The sequence below is a fragment of the Lasiosphaeria miniovina genome, assembly GCF_030549165.1.
Source record: "Lasiosphaeria miniovina strain SMH2392-1A chromosome Unknown B0T26scaffold_1, whole genome shotgun sequence".
Classification (NCBI taxonomy): domain Eukaryota; kingdom Fungi; phylum Ascomycota; class Sordariomycetes; order Sordariales; family Lasiosphaeriaceae; genus Lasiosphaeria; species Lasiosphaeria miniovina.
In genome coordinates, this window is record NW_026848220.1 from 265,884 (window position 1) to 286,204 (window position 20,321).

Below are 20,321 nucleotides of genomic sequence, written 5' to 3' on the forward strand. Positions count from 1 at the left end.
ACGTCAAGAGTTGAATTCTAGGAAGGGGAAAGATTTATGTAGAAAAAAAACTTGCCTCTTTCGAATGCGGTTGAGGTTTATTTAGGATATATATACTCGTACCAAAATAAATAATAATTAACTCACCATGTAGAAGGCGTGAATAACGAAGAAGCCATTCCTGAGTGAATTTTACTCGGAGAAAAGGCTTTTGCTTAGTCCAGCTAAGAATCTCAAAGCTGGCCTACGTGATAGAAACACCAGCTAATGTCTCGAGGTGTCGTTACGACGTCGTTGAGGCTCGATGTCAAATCGAAGAAGACTGTGGGTCCGGGGGCTAGCTGCACACGTGTCGTAATCCTTTTCTTCAACCTCACCAACTGCCTCCTAGAGCGCTATTCTAACAGTGTTCTGCCTTCCCTGTCCCGTTAAATATCAAATATAAGTGTACAGGGCAACATCAAAACGATAGCAAGCCGAATAGATGTAAGTCCTGAGTGCCAAACGCCTGAAAGCACTTCTATAAATTTACATTTTAAATCGATGTTATAACCTAAGCCTAGCAAAGGACAGACATTCGAGCTCTATTCTATTGGGAGCAGTTTAATAAGCGGGGTTCTCAGGTTACAGAAGGCGGGGTTGTAGTGGGGAACTGTAAAAGTCAATTAGCAGGCAGCACAGTCCGCTTAAGCGTCTGCAGCTGCAACCGCGCCTACCCACTTTGTGAATTCTGAGTCGTCGCCGAAATTCAGCTGCAGATGTTGACGACGGTAATCTCAAATATCTAACTACCGTACCTACCCAGCGACTTGGCACAGAGCACGAGCGATACACCAGTTCCGCCCCGAGTCCCCAGCGAATGACCATGTCAATACACGACTAGACACGAGAACCGCTGCACCATGACTGAAGGAACTGCCAACGACGCCCTAGACGGCTTCAACCTGAGGGAAGCAGCTGCCGCCATCACCTCGTCGTCCACTTCGACGAGAATCGCCCAGCTACGCGCAATTGACGACAAGCTGACGCAAGAATGTGAGACCGGGCCCGTATCGCATTTTGAACCTGAGCTAATGAGCGTTGCTCCTGTGCCAGCCCTCGACCGCGCTGCGACCCTCGGCCTCCTCAAGGTCCTCTTTTGGACACATGCCTTCTACAGCGACCGCCCCTCCCGCCAGGCCGTCCAGAAATGCCTCGTCTCCGTCTGCAAGATTGGCGATGCTGATGTGCTTGCGCCCCTCGTCAACGTGATTCGCAGGGAAACACAGAAGCCGGGGATTGCGCCCGGGAGCGCTTTTGTGCTGGTCGAGTGGTGCAGTCTGTTGATGCAGGAAATTGTCGGCACGCCTTTGTGGGACAAGCTCGCAAACGACATCGTCCTGGCTGACGCAGACGCCATAGAAAAATGCCTCCAACCCACGGCGAGGAACACACTCGGGCACTCGGCCCTAGTAGTGACACGGAGGGGGTTCAGGAAGCTAGTGCAGACAGAGGGCAAGGAGAAGATCATCACAGCCGCAATTCAGGCCCTTACTGCCAAAGGAGCTCAGCCAACCGCCAAAAATGCCGTGCTTCTTGGCGTGATCGCCGGTGTCTGCTCAAGAAAACCGGACGCGAAACCGGTCGTCGCGAACCTCAAGACTGAATACCTCGCCTTCTACACCCGTGAAATAGTCGGTTCTCGGACGCCCATTCCAAAACACCTCGCTGGCGGTCTGGGAGACCTTTTCGCAGCCTTTGTATCTCTCGAGGATCTGGACAAGGATGTCTTCCCTGCGCTCGAGAAGGCCCTCCTGAGAGCCCCTGAAGTGGTACTCGCTGATATCATCCCCACCCTGGTCCACTCTCTCCCCGAGGAGCTCGACCTCTCCCAGGCGCTGAGCGCTAGGCTTGTAAAGCCTCTTTTATCCAGCCTCAAATCATCCAATGCCGCCATTCGAAGTGGGGCAATAGCAGCCTTTAAGGAGATAGTCGCCAGTTGCCGGGATTTCACAGCTCTCGAGATTGTTGCTGACGAGGTTCTCGGCCCTCTAAAGTCAGGGAAGCTCCCATCTCCCGAGCAGAGGATTCTGCACTCTGATCTTCTTGTTGCTCTGCCCTCGTCAACAGGAATAGCAACAAAGATTGCCGTAGGCCTTTCTGCCTTGGCAGGGAAGGAGGGAAACGAGGCGGCCCTAAATGCCGAGACCCTTGCTCTCAATTCGAGCACAATTGCACTACTACCCACCGAATCCGATGTTCCAAAGGCATTAGTTGATGCCTACGTCAAAGGCCTGGCTGACAAGAAACCCCAAGTAAGGCGAATCTGGGTCATCCGAGCTGGCGAGATTCTGTACACCTTCAGCCAGGACCGGGCAAGCCTCCCGCCGAATGTTGTGCGATTCGCCGAGGCTATCATCCCGCCCCTGCTGACCGCATTCAACGAGGCTGTCGCCAACCCGGCCATATCCTCGCAGAATGGGATCGTTACAGCCGGTTTGGTTATTTGCGCCGTAGGGTCTCTCCTCCAACGGCCCGAGACCTCTAGCCTCCATGCGCTTTCCAAGAAGGCAGCAATACAAAAGAACAGCTTGTTGCTTGAGCCAAAGCCGTCATTCTTGCTCAACCCGCGGATATACAGCAAGTTCTTAGACGAAGACCTGAAATGGCTCACTAAGGCCTTGTCTGCCATTGCGCCTGCTGTCGTTTCCAGCAGCGCGCCCGTCAGAATTGCCTGGGCCCAGGCGTTTATTTTCATTATCTGCGCTAGCACCACCGTCCCGGCTGTGCGTCGGGAGGCCATGGATGCGCTTTCTGACGTTTATGCCGAGTCGGCGTCCAACTCGGAGGGCTCTTCATCCATTCTAACCGACGCAATTATTGACGGCATGTGGCAATGGGTTCAGGCCACGGAGGCGGCCGACAGGGAGAGCATTGCTGCATTGGCCAAATCGGGTAATTCTAACTTGCATTTAGTGCTTAAGTCCATATGCCTGTCTCGCAAAGAGTATGCTAGTCGTGCGGGTGCCGATGCCAACGAGTCCCATCTTGAATCTCAAATGCGTTCCTTGGTTGTCCTTGCTCGGCCGGAGCTCATCCCGCGAGCAAGCTGGATTGACTTGTGCTTGAAGGTCGAGCTTGACCCTGGAAGCTTGGGTAAGAAATATGAGCAGGAGCTGGTCGACGAAATACTGAACCGCACTGGGTTCGATCAAAAGGTAAGTCTTGTCACTCGATAAAATAGAGGAGGCCTCGCTAACAATTTTTAGTCTTCTGCGGTCAAGACAGCTGCTTGCAGCGCAGCCGCCGAACTTGTTTTCGTGGCCCCTGAAACCATGACTCCCCGTATTGTCACCCTCATTCAAGAAGATCTAGATGTTTCCGACGTTCACAAAATTGGCCCTCTGGAAGCTGCAATCTTCCGCACCCCAGAAGGAACGGCATTCGTCGACGTCTTGGCTAAGAAGCAGAACGTTGTTCCAAACAAGAACACCAAAGACTACCACACATTGAAATGGGAGGAGGAGCTGAGAGAACAGCTGGCGCAAAAGAAGGGCACGCAAAAGAAACTCACAGCGGAAGAGACAGCCAAAGTCAACGCTCAACTCAAAAAGGAGGCCGCGATCCGCGACAATGTCCGCCACATTGCGGCGAGACTACTACGCGGCTTTGGTGTCGTCAAAGGGCTTGCGACTGGGCCCCCAACGGATACCACTCGATGGATGGGCCACGCGGTCAAGGCAACCTTGGATGCTATTGATGCTGGAGCCTGTCTGATCACCGGAGAGACTGGGCCGATGGCATATGTATCGTGCTCAGAACGAACTGCTCCTCGCCTCGGCTCCCTTCGGCCTTTCATTGGCGCGGCTGCTCTGCGTGCTCACGAGGTTTCCGCACTCCCCGAGAACTTGACTCAAGAGCCGTTTGAGGATCTCGTTACCAGGGTACTCTTCCGCCTCCGCTTTTCCGGCGAGCAGCGACCATTCGACACGGTGTCGCTTATTTACGCGCTCCCTCTCATCCTCCTAGTCCTCCAAAAAGGCGGCTTTGCCGCGACTGCCGATGATCGCGATGCTCAGCTGGTGCTTGCGATTGAGTTTCTCTCCTTCCACACAGAAGTCGCCGCGGATGAAGCCGTTCCTCGTGCAGAGGTCCTTTCGACTCTGGTGTCATCGATGCAGCTCTACAGCCAACACTACAAGATTCTCAAGGACTGCCTCGCCGATATGGTCCGCTGCATCGCCCCTAACATCTCTTCTGCCGAAATAGGCGTTCTTGCTCGGGGCACTATCGTTCCTCAGACAGGGGTCCGAACCGCGGTGCTGCAGGCGATAAGCGCAGAGGTTGATATGAGTGACTCTGAAAATGCAGAGGAGATTTGGCTTGCTGCTCATGAGGATGTCGAAGAGAACGTGGAGCTTGGTCAAGAAATATGGGAGGAGAGCGAGTTTAAAATCACCAAAGAGCTCCCATTCAAGATGTTACCATACCTAGAGAGCAAAGATGGGCAACTTCGCCGGGCCGCTGCGCGGTCCCTCGCCGCAGCTTCGAGCCAGCATCCTTCGACGGTTGATCTCGTTCTCGAGAAACTGAGGCTGTCGTATATCGAGTTTGCGAAGCCGCGTCTTCCCCAGCTCGACGAATTCGGAATGCCGAAGAAGATGGACTTGTCTGATCCGTGGGAGGCACGACATGGAATCGCCCTGGCCTTTAAGGAGCTCTCTGAGCAGCTCACAAAACCTCAACTGGATGCTTTCTTCAACCTGCTTGTTGAACAAGGGCCGCTGGGCGACAAGAATGCCACAGTGCGGGCACAGATGCTGGACGCCGCAAACACGGCCATTGAGATCCATGGGAAAGCTATGCTGGACAAGCTGATGAAGACCTTTGAGCGGACTCTCGAGGCCCCCGATAAGGCCTCCGAGGCTGCTGATCGCGTAAACGAGGCCGTCATTATTATGTATGGTGCACTGGCCCGGCATCTCAAGCCCGGCGATGCCAAGATACCGGTTGTCATCGAAAGACTGCTGGCGACACTCAGCACCCCTTCTGAATCCGTCCAGTATGCAATTGCAGAATGTTTGCCTCCGTTAGTTCGGACTTGCGGAGACAAGTCGTCCAAGTACTTTGATCAGATCCTAGACACACTTCTGTCATCCAAGGCCTATGCCGTTCAGCGAGGAGCCGCATACGGTCTGGCTGGGCTTATTCTCGGACGAGGCATTAGTGTGTTGAGGGAGTACCGCATTACGACCACTCTGAAGGGAGCACTCGACAGGAAAGAGACTAACCAGCGAGAAGCAGCTATGATTGCGTTTGAGCTTCTCTCGACAATTCTTGGCAGAATCTTCGAGCCTTATGTGATCCAGATCGTGCCGCAATTGCTTGCCGGGTTCGGCGACAGCAACGCGAACGTGCGCGACGCCGCACTGGCGGCGGCCAAGGCATGCTTCGCCAAGCTGAGCTCGTTCGGTGTCAAGCAGATCTTGCCGACTCTTCTTGACGGTCTCGACGAAGACCAGTGGAGAAGCAAGAAAGGAGCATGTGATCTTCTCGGCGCCATGGCCTATCTAGACCCCGAGCAGCTAGCGCAAAGCCTGCCAGAGATTATCCCGCCCCTAACCGCAGTCTTGAACGACAGTCACAAGGAGGTTCGGTCGGCAGCCAACAAGAGCTTGAAGAGATTTGGTGAAGTCATCAACAACCCTGAGATTCACAGTCTCGTCGATGTTCTCCTCAAGGCCCTCAGTGATCCAACCAAATACACCGACACGGCTTTGGATGCCCTCATCAAGGTCCAGTTTGTGCATTATCTGGACGCGCCTTCTTTGGCTCTTGTCAGCCGCATTCTACAGCGTGGCTTGAGCGACCGGTCGAACACGAAGCGCAAGGCTGCACAGGTCATTGGCAGTCTGGCTCATCTCACGGAGCGCAAGGATCTGGTGTCGCATCTGCCTGTACTTGTTGCAGGACTCAAGGTTGCTATTGTTGATCCGGTACCAACAACTCGCGCGACCGCGTCACGGGCACTCGGCTCGCTTGTCGAGAAGCTGGGCGAGGATGCGCTGCCAGACCTGATCCCAGGCCTCATGCAGACCCTCAAGTCCGAAACCGGTGCTGGCGACAGACTTGGTTCGGCCCAGGCACTCAGCGAGGTCCTTGCTGGCTTGGGAACTTCCAGACTGGAGGAGACTCTTCCCACCATCCTCCAGAATGTCGAGTCGTCGAAACCCTCGGTCCGCGAGGGCTTTATGTCGCTCTTCATTTTCTTGCCCGTCTGCTTTGGCAACAGCTTTGCCAACTACCTTGCCAAGATTATTCCTCCCATTCTATCGGGCCTTGCGGATGACGTCGAATCTATCAGAGAGACAGCGTTGCGCGCCGGTCGGCTCTTGGTCAAGAATTTTGCCGTCCGAGCGGTCGATCTTCTGCTCCCAGAACTCGAGCGTGGCTTGGCTGATGACAGCTACCGCATCCGTCTTAGCTCTGTCGAGTTGGTTGGCGACCTACTCTTCAATCTTACAGGCATCAAGGCGACCGATGACGAGGAAGAGGAGGAAGACAACAGCAAGGAGGCTGGCATTTCGCTTCGCGAAATCCTTGGCGAGGAGAAGCGCAACAAGATTCTCTCAGCCCTCTATGTCTGCCGCTGCGACACTTCCAGCGCTGTCCGAGCCGCTGCCGTTAATGTGTGGAAAGCCCTTGTCCACAGCCCACGCATTCTCAAAGAGCTTGTTCCAACCCTCACCCAGCTTCTTATTCGCCGTCTTGGCAGCACGAGCATGGAGCACAAGGTTATTGCGAGCAATGCTTTGGGAGAGCTGATCAGAAAGGCAGGAGATGGTGTGCTGTCCACTCTACTCCCCACGCTCGAGGAAGGTCTCCAAACTTCCACGGATGCGGATGCCAAGCAGGGTATCTGCCTCGCTCTGAAGGAGCTTATCTCGTCTGCTTCGCCTGAAGCTCTCGAGGACCACGAGAAGACACTCATCTCCGTCGTACGGACTGCTCTCACGGATTCGGACGAGGACGTACGTGAAGCCGCGGCGGAAGCTTTCGATTCGCTGCAGCAGATTCTCGGCAAGCGTGCTGTGGATCAAGTGCTTCCGTTCCTGCTCAGCCTGCTTCGTGGTGAGGACCAGGCCGACAATGCTCTCGCGGCTCTCCTGACTCTACTTACGGACACAACGCGGTCCAACATCATCCTTCCTAATCTCATTCCCACCCTCATTGCGCCGCCCATCTCTGCCTTCAATGCCAAGGCCCTGGCTTCGCTTTCCAAGGTGGCTGGTGCGGCTATGAACCGCCGGCTACCTAGTATCATCAATTCGCTCATGGACAACATCGTCAACTGCACAGAAGACGATCTGCGTGATGATCTTGATGCTTCCTTTGACACCGTTGTCCTGTCCATCGACGAGTACGATGGTCTTAATGTGGTCATGAACGTCATGTTGCAGCTCATGAAGCACGAAGATCATCGCAAGAGAACCGCAACTGGGAACCATCTCGCTACCTTCTTCGCCAAATCTGATTCCGACTACTCCCGGTACAATCAGGACATTGTTCGCTCTCTGCTGATATCGTTCGATGATAGAGATATAGAGGTAGTCAAGGCAGCGTGGAGTGCGCTCAGCGAATTCACAAAGAGGCTCAAGAAGGAGGAGATGGAGTCGCTCGTCCAGTCTACCCGACAAACATTGCTTCTTGTGGGCGTTGCTGGCCACAACTTGGCTGGCTTCGAGCTACCCAAGGGCATCAGCTGCATTCTTCCGATCTTCCTGCAGGGTCTTATGAACGGTACAGCGGACCAGAGGGTCTCTGCCGCTCTAGCGATATCAGACATTGTCGACAGGACCAGCGAAGCCTCCCTGAAGCCGTTTGTCACCCAGATTACTGGCCCACTCATCCGTGTCGTCTCGGAACGCTCTACGGACGTCAAGTCGGCTATCTTGATCACACTCAACAACCTCCTTGAGAAGATGCCGACGGCCCTCAAGCCCTTCTTGCCTCAGCTGCAGCGAACGTTTGCCAAGTCGTTGGCTGATACATCGAGCGATGTTCTGCGCAGCCGCGCAGCCAAAGCTCTTGGCACGCTTATCAAGTTCACTCCGCGTGTCGATCCTCTCATTGCCGAACTGGTGACTGGTTCTAAGACAACCGATCAAGGTGTCAGGACAGCCATGCTCAAGGCTCTCTACGAGGTCATCAGCAAGGCAGGAGCCAACATGGGCGAGGCATCTCGTGCTGCAGTACTAAGCCTTATCGATGTGGAGACTGATGAGCGCGACTTGACTCTGACCATTACATATGCGAAGCTCTTTGGGGCTCTGGTCAAGAATGTCTCGGAGGACGTGGCTACTGGTCTGATAAAGAACAGGGTCATGACAAGAGACTTCAGCAGCACAAGCGTGCTTTCGTTGAACGCCGTGCTTCTTGAGAGCCCTGGGACCATTTTGGATTCCCCGCTGCTTGACGACTTGCCCGAGCTGCTCTGCCAAGGAATGGGAAGCAAGACCGTAAGTTCCTCTACCGGGCTACCTGCAAAGCCAACACATAAGCTAACATGGCGCTCCTCTAACAAGCCGTTTATTGCCGACAACTTCATCCTCGCAGCAGGCAAGTACTTGCTCAGCGAAGCACAGAAGGGGTTTGAAACGACCAAGGCCATCTTTTCAACGCTGTCGGCCATCATCCCTCCTGGCAGTCCTACCGACTCGCGCCGGCTGGCGCTTGTGTTGGTGCGCACGCTGGCTCGCACCCACACGGAAATGGCGCGTCCGCATTTGGGACTACTTGCCCCTCCTGTGTTTGCATCTGTACGAGACATGGTAATTCCGGTCAAACTGGCGGCCGAGGCAGCTTTCGTGCAACTGTTCGCAGTGGCAGACGAAGAGAGCAAGGTGTTTGACAAGTGGATTGGCGCGACGGACCTGCCGCCCAACACAAAGCGCAGCATGCAGGACTACTTCAAGCGCGTGGCGCTGAGGCTCGGGTCCCAGGTTCGCGAGCGGAGGGAAGCAGAGGGCGGCGCGGGCGGTCTGGGCTTGTCCAACGACGAGGCCGAGGACGAAAAGGAAATCATGTCTGTGGGCAAGGTAGATGTCGGGTCTCTGTTTGAGGACGAGTGAGGGAACAAACGTGCCAAGGTTCCAGAGTATGGCTAGTATAAAAAGGCTGTGTGTGAATAAAATCTTGTTGCATGTCAAGAATGCCGTTGCTTGTCGTGGCCAGTCTCCAATGCCTACGCATATGTGGCTGCTGGCATTGCGCTATTCTGCATCCCGAGAACATCCCATCAAAAAGATATATGATGGAGAGAGCTCAAATAGGGCAAACACAGATACTCTCTTTTCCCTGCTCGGATATCCGTATACACGTGGCTACCGTCTGGCCCAAATGTTATGCTAAAATTGTTGCGAAAGCCAGACCAAGAAGTCCTGAGACTGATCTTTCAACGTTGATGAATTGAAAGCCCAGCGTCAAAGCTTTGTGCACTGTGCAATTATTCAATGGTTGCGTGCGTCCCTAGCTCCTTTGCGCTCATCGATCCTGCCTTGCCCCACCGCTTCTGGCACAATGGAGGACCGAGCACGTGACTGCTCGTTAGCCCTCGCCAATTGCAGCCGGCAGCCCGCCCCACCACCGAAACCCACAAACTGGTGAGCGAGAAATTCGAGGTTACGAACTTCCCCTCAGCGGAAATTTCAATCTCTCGACAACAACGACCTGACTAACCATCACCACAGCAGTCCTTCAAGATGTGAGTGACCTCAAACACCGTCCTACCGATTCATGAGCGATTGGAGACTGCGGAGAAAGGGGTTTTCTGTTGGATTCGCGTCCAGAATCTCCCCGGAGATTGAGTAGACGGGCAAACCCTCAAACCCTATCGTCATGACGCTCCTCTAGTCACCATCTCCGACATTTGCAACGCGCGAGCGACGACTTCACACCGCAGAATGCTAACTTTTTCCCTCTGCGCAGGGTTAATCTGACGACCCAGAAGAGGCTCGCCTCGTCCGTGTTGGGCTGCGGCGAGCGCAAGATCTGGCTTGACCCCAATGAGGTCAGCGAGATCAGCAATGCCAACTCTCGCCAGACAATCCGCAAGCTCGTTGCCGATGGCCTCATCATCCGCAAACCCGTCACCATGCACTCGCGGTCGCGCGCCCGTGAGCTGAACCTCGCCCGCCGAATCGGTCGCCACCGTGGCTTCGGAAAGCGGAAGGGTACTGCCGATGCCCGTATGCCCGAGTACGTTATACCCCTATCAGCGCGTTGGATTGGAGGATATTGTGGAAGGGATCAAGGCCTTCACACAGCTTCTAGGAGTGAGATTTCAGGCGCTGACTAAAGTCTTTTTCACCTCACACAGGCAGGTTCTGTGGATGCGCCGTCAACGCGTCCTCCGCCGTTTGTTGGTCAAGTACCGCGCCAGCGGCAAGATCGACAAGCACCTCTACCACGAGCTGTACCACCTTGCCAAGGGTAACACCTTCAAGCACAAGCGCGGTCTGGTTGAGCACGTACGTTACCCATCCTCGGTCGGCCAGGCTATGCCGAATGCTAACGCGGCCATGACAGATCCACAAGGCCAAGGCCGAGAAGGCCCGCGACAGGCAGATCAAGGAGGAGATGGACGCCAAGCGTGCCCGCACCAAGGCTGCGCGCGAGCGCAAGCAGGAGAGACAGGCGGCGAAGCGGAGTGCTATCATGGGCGAGGGCGAGGAGGAATCCAAGTAGATTTCGCTGGTGATTTGAATGGCAGACGGACTTCTCGGCGGCCTTGCATTCGGAGTAATCGGTTGGGGTCTTTTCTGGTCGCATTCTCTACCTGTTACAAGCTGCACGTGGACGCCGCTCCAGATGGTCTAGTCCTCTTTGCAGCGTGTGGCATATCACACGTGTGGACAGGATCGGGGCTTGCATGTACGGCATTGAAAACGGAATCTATGGGTTTGCCAGGGCAGTGATATATCCTTGAGAGAATTCAAGAGGTGATGAACCAAGCATGAGGTGGTTTCTCGTGACTTGCTCTGATAATTAGGTTCTGGCCACGTCCATGCAACTGCGTCCAACAATGTTGATGCTCCAGGTCCGAGTCCAAGCTGGTGCGTACAGAACATTTGAGGAAACATCACGGAGCCATAACTAAACGCACATCCCTCGTCCAAACACAGCAGACCCCACACAAAATCTAGTGAGACACCTCCCACTACTACAAAGCGTCACGCAGGGAAGCTCCCGGCGGACCAGCTCTCATCCCCACGAAGCAGCTATCTAGGTGCAAAGACGAGGCAAGAAGGCGACTGCATGCGCAGCCGTGCATCAACCAAAGGCTTGGGTCAGATTGCTTCAAATTGCCCCTCGAAGAGTGGTGAAGTTGTGCCAGGACATGTCGTCACGCCTCCCAGCCTGTGAAGGCGGAAGGCATTGGATCAGTCGTTTGGAAGCGGGCTCATCACCCCCAATTGTAGTTGATTGGGGAAAAAAAGAAGGAGAAGTGGACTTTGCTACGGGGTCTGTGGCCGACTTTAATACCGGCTTCCCTGTCCTGGCCCGTGCACACACTAGCTCGCCCCTGCCGAACCGTCAAAGCTTCCCTACAAGTCGGCCTCTGTAGCTCCACTATAACTGTCCGCCCTGGTAGGGACCGATACCGACCCGCGATAGCACAACGCCCCTCGCCAATCAGCAGGCCTCGAACCTCCAGCCTCTCGCCCTCTCAGGTCTCCTGTCGCTCGGCCTTCGGATCTCTTCCGTGTTCGACCGACTCCAAGCTCGACCGGACAGCAAGAGAGCCACGAGCACCAACGATTTCTAGGCAATTGGTAAGTTTGGCCGCTCTGCCGTCTTCCGCTTTTCACCGTTTTTTTCGTCTTGTCAAGTCACTGACGTAGCTTGCCCAGTTTCCCCTCTTTTTTTTTTTTTTTTCGCCAGCCATGTCTGTCACGATCCCAGCGTTCCGAACCTCGGCAGCTGTCCGAACCAGTGCCCTCCGAGGTGCAGCATCCGCGGCGACGCCAGCGGCAGCACCAGCGACGTCAACTTTCCTGTCCACGGCCATCCACATCCACAGGCAGAGGCAGAGGCGGACTTGCAATGCCCCGATCTCGAGGAGGTCGGTCTCGTCACTGAGCAATGACAGCCAGCAACGGGTGCGTTCTCCAGTCTGGCCCACTCCGACCCCGAGACGGGGCCGGCCGACTGGCAGACTTCACGACCTCGTCTTACCTCTTGCACACTTGGCTGACTGGGACTTTGCTTTTGGGGTGCTTGCAGATACTCGCTGCCCACTTGCAGCAGGCCGATCCCATCATGTACGACATCGTCGAAAAGGTTGGTTCCTCGTCCGCCCCTCTGATTCGGAGATGTGATTTCCGCAAGTTCGAGAGAAGAGAACCTCACCGCTGACCGGCGCATTGTTGCGGATCTCTAGGAGAAAGTCAGGCAAAAGCAATTCATCAACCTGATTCCGTCGGAGAACTTCACCTCGCAGGCCGTCCTCGACGCCTTAGGGAGTCCCATGCAAAGTGCGTATCCGGAGCTTCCCGTATTTGGCAGCACCCATGGAAAGAGGTGCTATTCGCGAGAGAGCTCGGAGCTAACGGGCTCGGTCACAGATAAATACTCGGAAGGCTACCCCGGTGCTCGGTACTATGGCGGCAACGAGTTTATCGACGCCTCCGAGCGGCTGTGTCAACAGCGAGCATTGGAGACGTTTGGGCTAGACCCCAAAGAGTGGGGTGTCAACGTTCAGGGTGAGCATGCCGTACTTCTTGACTCTGAAAGCAGGGGAGCTGACACGGCCTGCAGCGCTGTCGGGTGCTCCTGCGAACCTCTACGTATACTCGGCTCTTATGGAGACTCACGACCGCCTGATGGGACTCGACCTGCCGCACGGCGGCCACCTCTCGCACGGGTACCAGATACCGACCAAGAAGATCTCGTTCGTGTCCAAGTACTTTGAGACGGTCCCGTACCGCCTCGATGAGGCTACTGGCCACATCGACTACAACAAGCTGGAGGAGCTGGCGATTGCGTTCCGGCCCAAGATCATCGTCGCGGGCGCCTCAGCCTACAGCCGGCTGATCGACTACGGACGCATGCGCGAGATTTGCGACAAGGTCAACGCCTACCTGCTAGCCGACATGGCGCACATCTCAGGCCTGGTCGCCGCCAAGGTGATGCCAGGGCCGTTCGGGTTCGCCGACGTGGTGACGACTACGAGCCACAAGTCGCTGCGCGGCCCCCGCGGCGCCCTCATCTTCTTCCGGCGCGGCGTGCGACGCACCCACCCCCGCACCGGCGTCGAGGAGCTCTACAACCTCGAGAACCCCATCAACGCGTCCATCTTCCCAGGCCACCAGGGCGGACCCCACAACCACACCATCGCGGCGCTGGCCGTGGCGCTCAAGCAGGCGCAGTCGCCCGAGTTCCGCCTGTATCAGTCGCACGTGCTGTCCAACGCCAAGGCGCTGGCGCGGCGCCTCGGCGAGCCCAAGGAGAAGGGCGGCCTCGGGTACACGCTCGTCAGCGGCGGCACGGACAACCACCTGGTGCTGGCAGACCTAAAGCCGCAGGGCGTCGACGGCAGCCGCGTCGAGCGCGTACTGGAGCTGGTGGGCGTGGCGGCCAACAAGAACACGGTGCCGGGCGACCGGTCGGCTCTCGTGCCGGGCGGGCTGCGCATGGGCACGCCGGCCATGACAACGCGCGGGTTCAGCGAGGACGACTTCACACGCGTGGCCGACATTGTCGACCGCGCCGTGGCAATCGCCGTGCGCATCGACAAGGCGGCGCGCAAGGCGGCCGAGGACAAGGGCGAGGCCAAGACGGCCGGCCGCGTCAAGACGTTCCTCGAGTACCTCGGCAACGGCGAGACGGTCCCCGAGATTGTCCAGCTGCGCAGCGAGGTCGCCGACTGGGTCGGCACCTACCCCGTTCCGTGGGAGGCCAAGCCGTAGGACTGCTAGGGTTACGGGGTTGAGTGGGAAGAGTGTATTTGGAGGTGTGGGAAGGAGGGCGGCTGGGAAGGGATGAGTTTAACAGTCACTCTTCAGGTAGGGTAGGGAGGACTTTAGCGGGATTTCGGGCTAGTAATTATTTGTTTTTCTCTTTTCTTTTTCTTTTTTTTTTACACGTTCCTTCTCTATCTCTATCTCTATCTCGGGGGGGACGGACAAACTCCGCTTATCTTATTTAACATTATGAGGCGTTGAAAATGCGGTTTTCTTTTTGGAGATGGATATGTTTTATTTGAGATTGAGATTTGCTGTGTCGTGATGTGCTGTGATGTGCTATTATATGTTGTGTTGCCCTGTGGTGTGCTGAGTGTGTTGCGGCCTCACTCACTCAGGTGCTCTTCCCATACATGTATTTCCGCCCGGATCCGTTCCGCTCGTCAATCCAAGGTAAGGGCCTTATCCTAAACTAACCTAGGTACAGCACGTATTCAGAGCCAATGCTTCGGTAGTCCGGGCAATGAGTGGTTTGGGAGGTTGTGTCCTCCCCCTGCGCATGTCAGATCTGGCTGGTGGCTGGTGGCTGCTGATGCTGATGGATAGAGTACAGCTCACTACAAAGCCACAGAACCTCGACAGCCAGGTACCCAAGGTATCTTCCAGGTTGGTACTGTGCATACTAGCCTAATGCAGGTAAATAAAATGCCTGTATATTACGACAGGCCTATTCAGAACTAGATGCCCGGCGTAAAAAAGCTTCCCATTGCAAATGGACAGATCTCAACCATTCCCATGCCGGCCGAGCACCTGGTAAGACAAACAAACACAAACACAATGATTTGCATGCTTTCTCTCTCTCTCTAGACTTTCCAAGACACCAACACCACCTAAGCCTCCCCTCTTCTTCCACTTCCACTTCTACTTCCCTTTTCACCTAGTCTCTTCTTAAAGAACAAGAACGGCACGTCAAACGCCACACATATACGCCATCTCCGTCTTCGTCTTCATCTCCATCGTTATCATCGTTGCCGTCGCCATGGCCGTCATGAAACAACTAAGAACAAGATTTCGCCTTCGCAGGCTCTCCGATACACCAAAAGAAAATAAAAAATAAAAAAATAAAAAAAATGGAACGGCCATACATACATCATATCGTGTGCTCCTTGCCCGCTTGCTCTACCGACCCAGGCCCGCAAAACAAAATGCAATCAGGATAGATATGTACATGGACATGAATGCCAAACCAACAGCCTCTCATGTCGCCGACCTAGCGGGGCCGAGCACCTTGGCGACGGCACTGCGCGGCTTGAACGCCGTGTAGTACCGCGCCAGGTGGCCGTCGGCGACGCGCAGCACGGCAACGTCGCCGCGGCCTGCAACGCGCACGATGTCGTGCAGCACGGGCCAGAGCGCAAAGTCGGCGGGCGACGCCTGAGAGCCCCCGGCGATGTAGAGCACCGTCGCCCCTGCTGTTGCTGCTGCTGTGGTTCCGTCGCCGCTGGTGGCAGGGGCTGCCTCGGCGGCGTACTTCTCCCACTCCGCTAGATCCTTCTTGAGGAGCGCAGAGAGCGAAGGCAGTTCGCGCCTGCTCGACTTCTTCGCATCGGCTTTGGCCACCGCTGCGTCCTCGCCGCCATCGTCGGCCGCCGCCGCCGCAGCAGCAGCAGCAGCAGCTTGTGCCTGCACCACGCGCCAGCGGGGAAGCAGGTCCAGGGCCTGCTGCAGGCGGCGGAAACGCTTGGCCACGTCGGCGGCGGGGAGCTGGTCGTAGCGGCGGCCGGCGCCATAAACAGCGTCGAGGTAGCGGAGGACCGTGTCATGACCCTCGACGACAGCACGGGCCGGGTCGTTGTCCTCAAAGCGCGCGTCGCCCTCGACGCTGCCCTTAGCAGCGCCGATGCCGAGCTCAGCGAGCGCCAGAGAGACACGCATGTTGGCAATCGCGTCGGCGGAGCCAGCAAGGAAGCGCTTGGGAGAGCCGAGGTGAAGCACGTTGAAGCCATCGCCATACTGTGCACCCCAGTCGAACTCGCTGCTGTGGTTTTCGGTGCCAAAGGCCTGCAGCAGCCGCACGGCTTCGGGCGTCTGGCCGTTAACTACGGCTGCCGCGCCGGCTTTCGTCTTGCTCGTTGCGCCCTGGCCCCAGATGCGCGACTGGGAGCTGTCCAGAAACGTGCCAATGCGCCGAAATGTCAGACTGATGCGAGCGCCGCCGTACGCCAACTCTGCAGGGCTCTTATCGCGATCCGATCGCTTGTCCTGGCGGATGGCGTGCAGCCAGCGCATGTTAGTTGCCAGGCCCATTCGGCAGAGGCTGTTGTGGGGGAGAGCCACACGCTCGACGTGGCGCTCGACAGGGCGCTTGGCTTTGTCTGGCACCGCCTCCGTGTCTCGTGCATTCGACTCGTCCTTCTTGGAGACGTCTTTGTCGGGTCGCTTGGTGCGGAATACCATAGTGCGCTCTGCTCCCAGGCTCACGTTGGCGATGAAGCTGTCGCGAACCACGTCCAGCGTCTTGTCACTGTGCTCACTGATGTAGTCGCCGCCGGTACGGTAATGCTGTATCAGCACATGGTTCAGCGGATGGCCAAGGTGCTTCTCGACCGCCTCCTTGATCTGCAGCACGGTCGGAGAGAAGGGCAACAGCGGCGGCGACTCGTCAGCGGGGTGGCGGTAGACGGGGATGCTCCCCTCATCGCCCACCTCCCCTTGCACAGCGATACGACGCGGGACCTCGCCGCCCAGCCGCGACATGCCGGCCCAGCTCACTTCGTCCAGCAGGCTTTCAAAGGCATGGTCGGCAAGAGCAGGTGGCAGCACATGGCTGATGATGGTAGTATCGCCTTCACACAAGGGCTCCGACACGGTGGGGGCCGGGGCTAGTCGGTCGGCAGTGTGTGCACCCGAAGTTTGTGTAATATTCTTGGGCGCATTTTCGTCCCTATCCCCGTCATCAACCTTGTCAACCATGGTGGTGGACGTGGTGGAGGTAGTGGTTGTGGTTGTAATAGTGACTTTAGTGGTCGTGGTCGATGAGGTCACTTTCGAGTCGAGGCTGTCGGCGATTACGGTATTTTCGGGGTTTCGGGGCTGTATGCTCTCGGGTGTGTCTGCGTCTGATGCCAATTTCTTGTCGACTTCTTTGGGAGTTTGTGTCCCGGGTGACATTGTCTGAGAATTCTGGTTCGAGCCCTGCGATCTCAGCCGCCGTTTGGCTCTTACTCGGATTCTGGTAGGCTCAGGTTTAGCGCTCGAGCTAGAGCTTGCGGCAGCCGATGCAAGTGGCCGGTGAGGCAGGTTGGAGACGCGGGGCGGACCTTTATGGGAGCCTTCTTTTTCTCGGCTGCTCTGGTTGGTCGCAGCCGCCAGCGAGTCAGTCACATGTAACTCACTCTCGTCCTCCTCGCCCTTGGGAGACAACGGCCGAGCTAGGTATTGGGGATCGACTTCCAAGGGTGAGCTGTCGTCAACGAGCAGGGCGCGCCTTGACGTAGTAGAACTGGTTCTAGACTGCGTGTCGCATTTGAGACTCGCAGCTGTGCCCTTCTTTGTTACGCCGCCGCCGCTGCTGCTGCTGCTGCTGCTGGTGCTGGTGCTGGTGCTGCTGCTGGTGGCCGGTCTACTGTCTGTCTTATCATCCGCGGCTACCACGGGTTGAATCGGCGGTGAAGCTGTCGCGCTCTCTCCTTTGTCATGCTGACGCCGACGTTGCGACTGCCGTGCAGCGGCGGGCTCGGCGGGCTCAATCGCGGACTCTGACTTCGGTACTTCGGCAGGCGCTGCGGGTGTATCTGAAGGGAGGCCATCACCCTCTAGACTCAGCGTCATGGTAGATATAGATGGGGATAGACCTGTCCCAGGCCGGTCTTGCGGGCTGGATGATGGAGGGCGGGGACGTACGGGTGATTCCTGGCTGGCACCACTCCCGTCTGCCGCTCCAGTCGCTCCCGCGTTGCCCCTCTCTCGTCTTCCAACAGCCGATGACCGTGATGTGTCTGACTTCTTCTTCTTGGGCGGCAGCGGTGGCGCCAGCTGCTCCAAGGCCGCCTCGGCCGGTATCACCTCGCTGCCCGTCAGCTGCATGAGCTGCCGCAACGCGTTCATGTGCCGCATCTCGTCTCGGAAGCCGCAGCAGTCCTCGACGACCGTCATGCCGTAGCCGTGTCTCCCCACATCAAATGCCGTGGCGTAGATGCTGATGTTGGTCAGGACCCCGCACACGTAAATCTCGGTCACAAACCGACCTCGAAGCAGCTGGACGAGCTGCTGCTGGCCCGAGGCAAAAGCGCTATAATACGTCTTGGTGAAGATGACATCGCCGCCCGCCTCGGCCGCTGCTTGGATGCTGGGGGCCAGCTCAGCGCCACGGGTGCCTGCCCGGACGCACGCCGGCTTCTCGCCCCCGTCAGCGGCGAGACTAAGAAATGCCTCGTGGTCGGCCTCGGCGGCCTCGCTATCCTGCTCCATCGATACTTGCTGACGTCCCCGACTCGGCCGCTGCACCACCGGGACGTGGGACGTAATGATCCGGTCGCTCTCGACGGATAGCGGACGATGCTCCTCAAACTCGCTTCGCACCCAGATGACGTCGCCGGCGCCAGACTCTCGAAAGGCTTTGGAAAAGGCAAGGATGCGAGAAAGCAACCCCTCGGGGCCGCTCACGGGTAGTGCTCCGTCGGGGGAAACGAAGTCATTCTGGACGTCAAAGACGAGAAGAGCTTTGCGGGTCCGCAGGGTGGGAAGTACCGACGGACTGATGGGGAAAGGGGTAGGCATAGTGAAAGAAAACAGTAAATATAGTATCGGGTGGTTGTACAGGAAGCCTGCGAGTGGCAGGTAACAGCAGTCAAGGCTGATGTGTCTAATTTGTCACAGTCAGTCAGCAGGCGCCCCCATGACTTGTCGGCGGGGATACTGGGGGAAGGTTTGTCGGCGGGGATACCGGGGGAAGGTTCGTCAGAGAAGGGGCAACTCAGTCGTGCAGTACCGGGCTCAGCACTGCATGGGACGAGGCACCTTTTTGAAATGAGGCGTCACCTACACTCATTCCAGCAAGACCAAGAAGGCAACAAACAGCATCGTGGAAGCTATGTGTCGAGTTGGAAGTCTGGAATCGATAGTCCGGATAGGAGACGGCTCTTATTAGGGCGAGCAGGTATCCAAAGAGTCAGGTTGCGGACGCTGAGTGGCAACGGCGTCAGATCCACCTGGTGGCGCCTGGGCTCCGGGGAAGTCCGGCCCGTGATTCGGTGGGATATGTGATTGGTTAATTTATGGCCACTACATTGCCCGTCTCGAAAGTGTAGTTTGAAGGTGGTAGTGGTGGTGCTGGTGGTGGTGGTGGTGGCGAGATGAGACAAGCTCGGTGGATTCCTTTCCTTGGGATGCCTTGACTGCCTGCCCCCTTAAAGGTAAGATAGGTTGGTGGTCACCTAGAAACGAGGCGCCTTACTCATAGTAGAACAGTGAGACGGCAAAAAGCCCGACGTTGGGTCTCGGATGGGGCGGAGGATAACGACGTATCAGCACAAAGACAGCGGCAATAGGCGAGTGACGGTGTGAGCGAGCCTGTCCGGAAATGCAGCACCAGTGATGCCAGTGATGCAGTGGACCCACAGGAGGGAACAAACAGACGATTAGGTATCGGCGAGAAGGTGAGAGTCTGGTGAGAGTCTGACAGGCCGGTCTAGACTGGTTTGTCAGGCTGTCGGGTTGAGGGATAGAGTAACAAGATGGAGAGCGGCGGGGGTGTGCAGCTCTTTTGGCTCAAAAGGAAGCCCGTCAGCCAAGCACGGCTTTGTTGGGACGTGTCCGTAGGTAAGTTAGACACGGATGTGTGGGCAATAATAGCCAGCGATATAGGGGAATGTCGTCTCTGCGTCTGCGTCTGCGTCTGTTTGTCTCTTTGTCTGTCTCTCGTCTGACGTCTTGGCCAGGTACCCTGGATATGTATGCGCTTGCCGTACTGTGTCTGTATGTATGTATGTATGTACGTATGTACTATGCGTATGTGTGTGTATGTACGAAGTGCCCGGATAGGCAAGGCGGTTAGGGCTCGGACTGCCCCGGTCACCTCTTCCAAGACCAGAGTTCCAGTTGGCAGGCCACAACGTTGAACGCGGGGGTCAGGGTCGATCGATTCCAATTGAGATCAGCAACAAGCCATCGACAGGAAACGCGGAAACGCTTGTGCTTGTTGGCTCTCGTGGAGACGCTGTCTGCGGTGGCTTCTCTTGGAGTTCCATCAGACACCGACACTGATAGTGACAATCCTGGTCCTGATCTTGGCCCTGAACCTGGTACTGGCCCTGGCCAATTCCAGTTTATGTCCCGGCGTCTTACGGCCTCGGATATATAGTCAGACAGTCAGACAGCCCAGGTTGGGTTGGGAGCGCC

At 56.5% G+C, this 20,321-nt stretch overlaps 4 protein-coding genes across 4 annotated transcripts; 3 read left to right on the forward strand and 1 right to left on the reverse strand.

The window, feature by feature from the left end:
* The first annotated feature begins 691 nt into the window (after positions 1 to 691).
* Positions 692 to 9,572, forward strand: B0T26DRAFT_682448 (armadillo-type protein). The gene is made up of 4 exons (XM_060440744.1): positions 692 to 1,014; positions 1,075 to 3,176; positions 3,228 to 8,477; positions 8,544 to 9,572. The coding sequence occupies exons 1-4, from the start codon at positions 882 to 884 to the stop codon at positions 9,087 to 9,089; spliced, it is 8,031 nt and encodes a 2,676-aa protein (XP_060301842.1). The 5' UTR covers positions 692 to 881; the 3' UTR covers positions 9,090 to 9,572.
* A 26-nt stretch (positions 9,573 to 9,598) lies between these two features.
* On the forward strand, positions 9,599 to 11,052 carry B0T26DRAFT_1476 (60S ribosomal protein L19). Its single transcript, XM_060433447.1, has 4 exons — positions 9,599 to 9,721; positions 9,946 to 10,215; positions 10,337 to 10,487; positions 10,546 to 11,052. Coding segments are annotated over exons 1-4 (582 nt in total). The 5' UTR covers positions 9,599 to 9,719; the 3' UTR covers positions 10,705 to 11,052.
* Positions 11,053 to 11,903: 851 nt separating this feature from the next.
* On the forward strand, positions 11,904 to 13,928 carry B0T26DRAFT_736082 (serine hydroxymethyltransferase-like protein; the record flags this gene model as incomplete). The annotated part of the gene is made up of 5 exons (XM_060443277.1): positions 11,904 to 12,119; positions 12,244 to 12,300; positions 12,401 to 12,494; positions 12,585 to 12,722; positions 12,778 to 13,928. The coding sequence occupies 5 exons, from the start codon at positions 11,904 to 11,906 to the stop codon at positions 13,926 to 13,928; spliced, it is 1,656 nt and encodes a 551-aa protein (XP_060301844.1).
* Positions 13,929 to 15,179: 1,251 nt separating this feature from the next.
* Positions 15,180 to 18,701, reverse strand: B0T26DRAFT_669428 (uncharacterized protein; the record flags this gene model as incomplete). Its single annotated transcript, XM_060439049.1, has 4 exons — positions 15,180 to 17,146; positions 17,318 to 17,532; positions 17,574 to 17,737; positions 17,826 to 18,701. 4 exons carry the CDS (start codon positions 18,699 to 18,701, stop codon positions 15,180 to 15,182), a joined length of 3,222 nt encoding a protein of 1,073 aa, XP_060301845.1.
* Positions 18,702 to 20,321: the final 1,620 nt, after the last annotated feature.

Bases quoted from the DNA above. Each gene is read 5' to 3' on its own strand.
- B0T26DRAFT_682448 (XM_060440744.1), top strand. From the start codon at position 882: ATGACTGAAGGAACTGCCAACGACGCCCTAGACGGCTTCAACCTGAGG. The intron at 3,177-3,227 runs GTAAGTCTTGTC...AACAATTTTTAG, and splicing joins GCACTGGGTTCGATCAAAAG to TCTTCTGCGGTCAAGACAGC. The intron at 8,478-8,543 runs GTAAGTTCCTCT...TCCTCTAACAAG, and splicing joins AAGGAATGGGAAGCAAGACC to CCGTTTATTGCCGACAACTT.
- B0T26DRAFT_1476 (XM_060433447.1), top strand. The intron at 10,216-10,336 runs GTACGTTATACC...CACCTCACACAG, and splicing joins GCCGATGCCCGTATGCCCGA to GCAGGTTCTGTGGATGCGCC. The intron at 10,488-10,545 runs GTACGTTACCCA...CGGCCATGACAG, and splicing joins AGCGCGGTCTGGTTGAGCAC to ATCCACAAGGCCAAGGCCGA.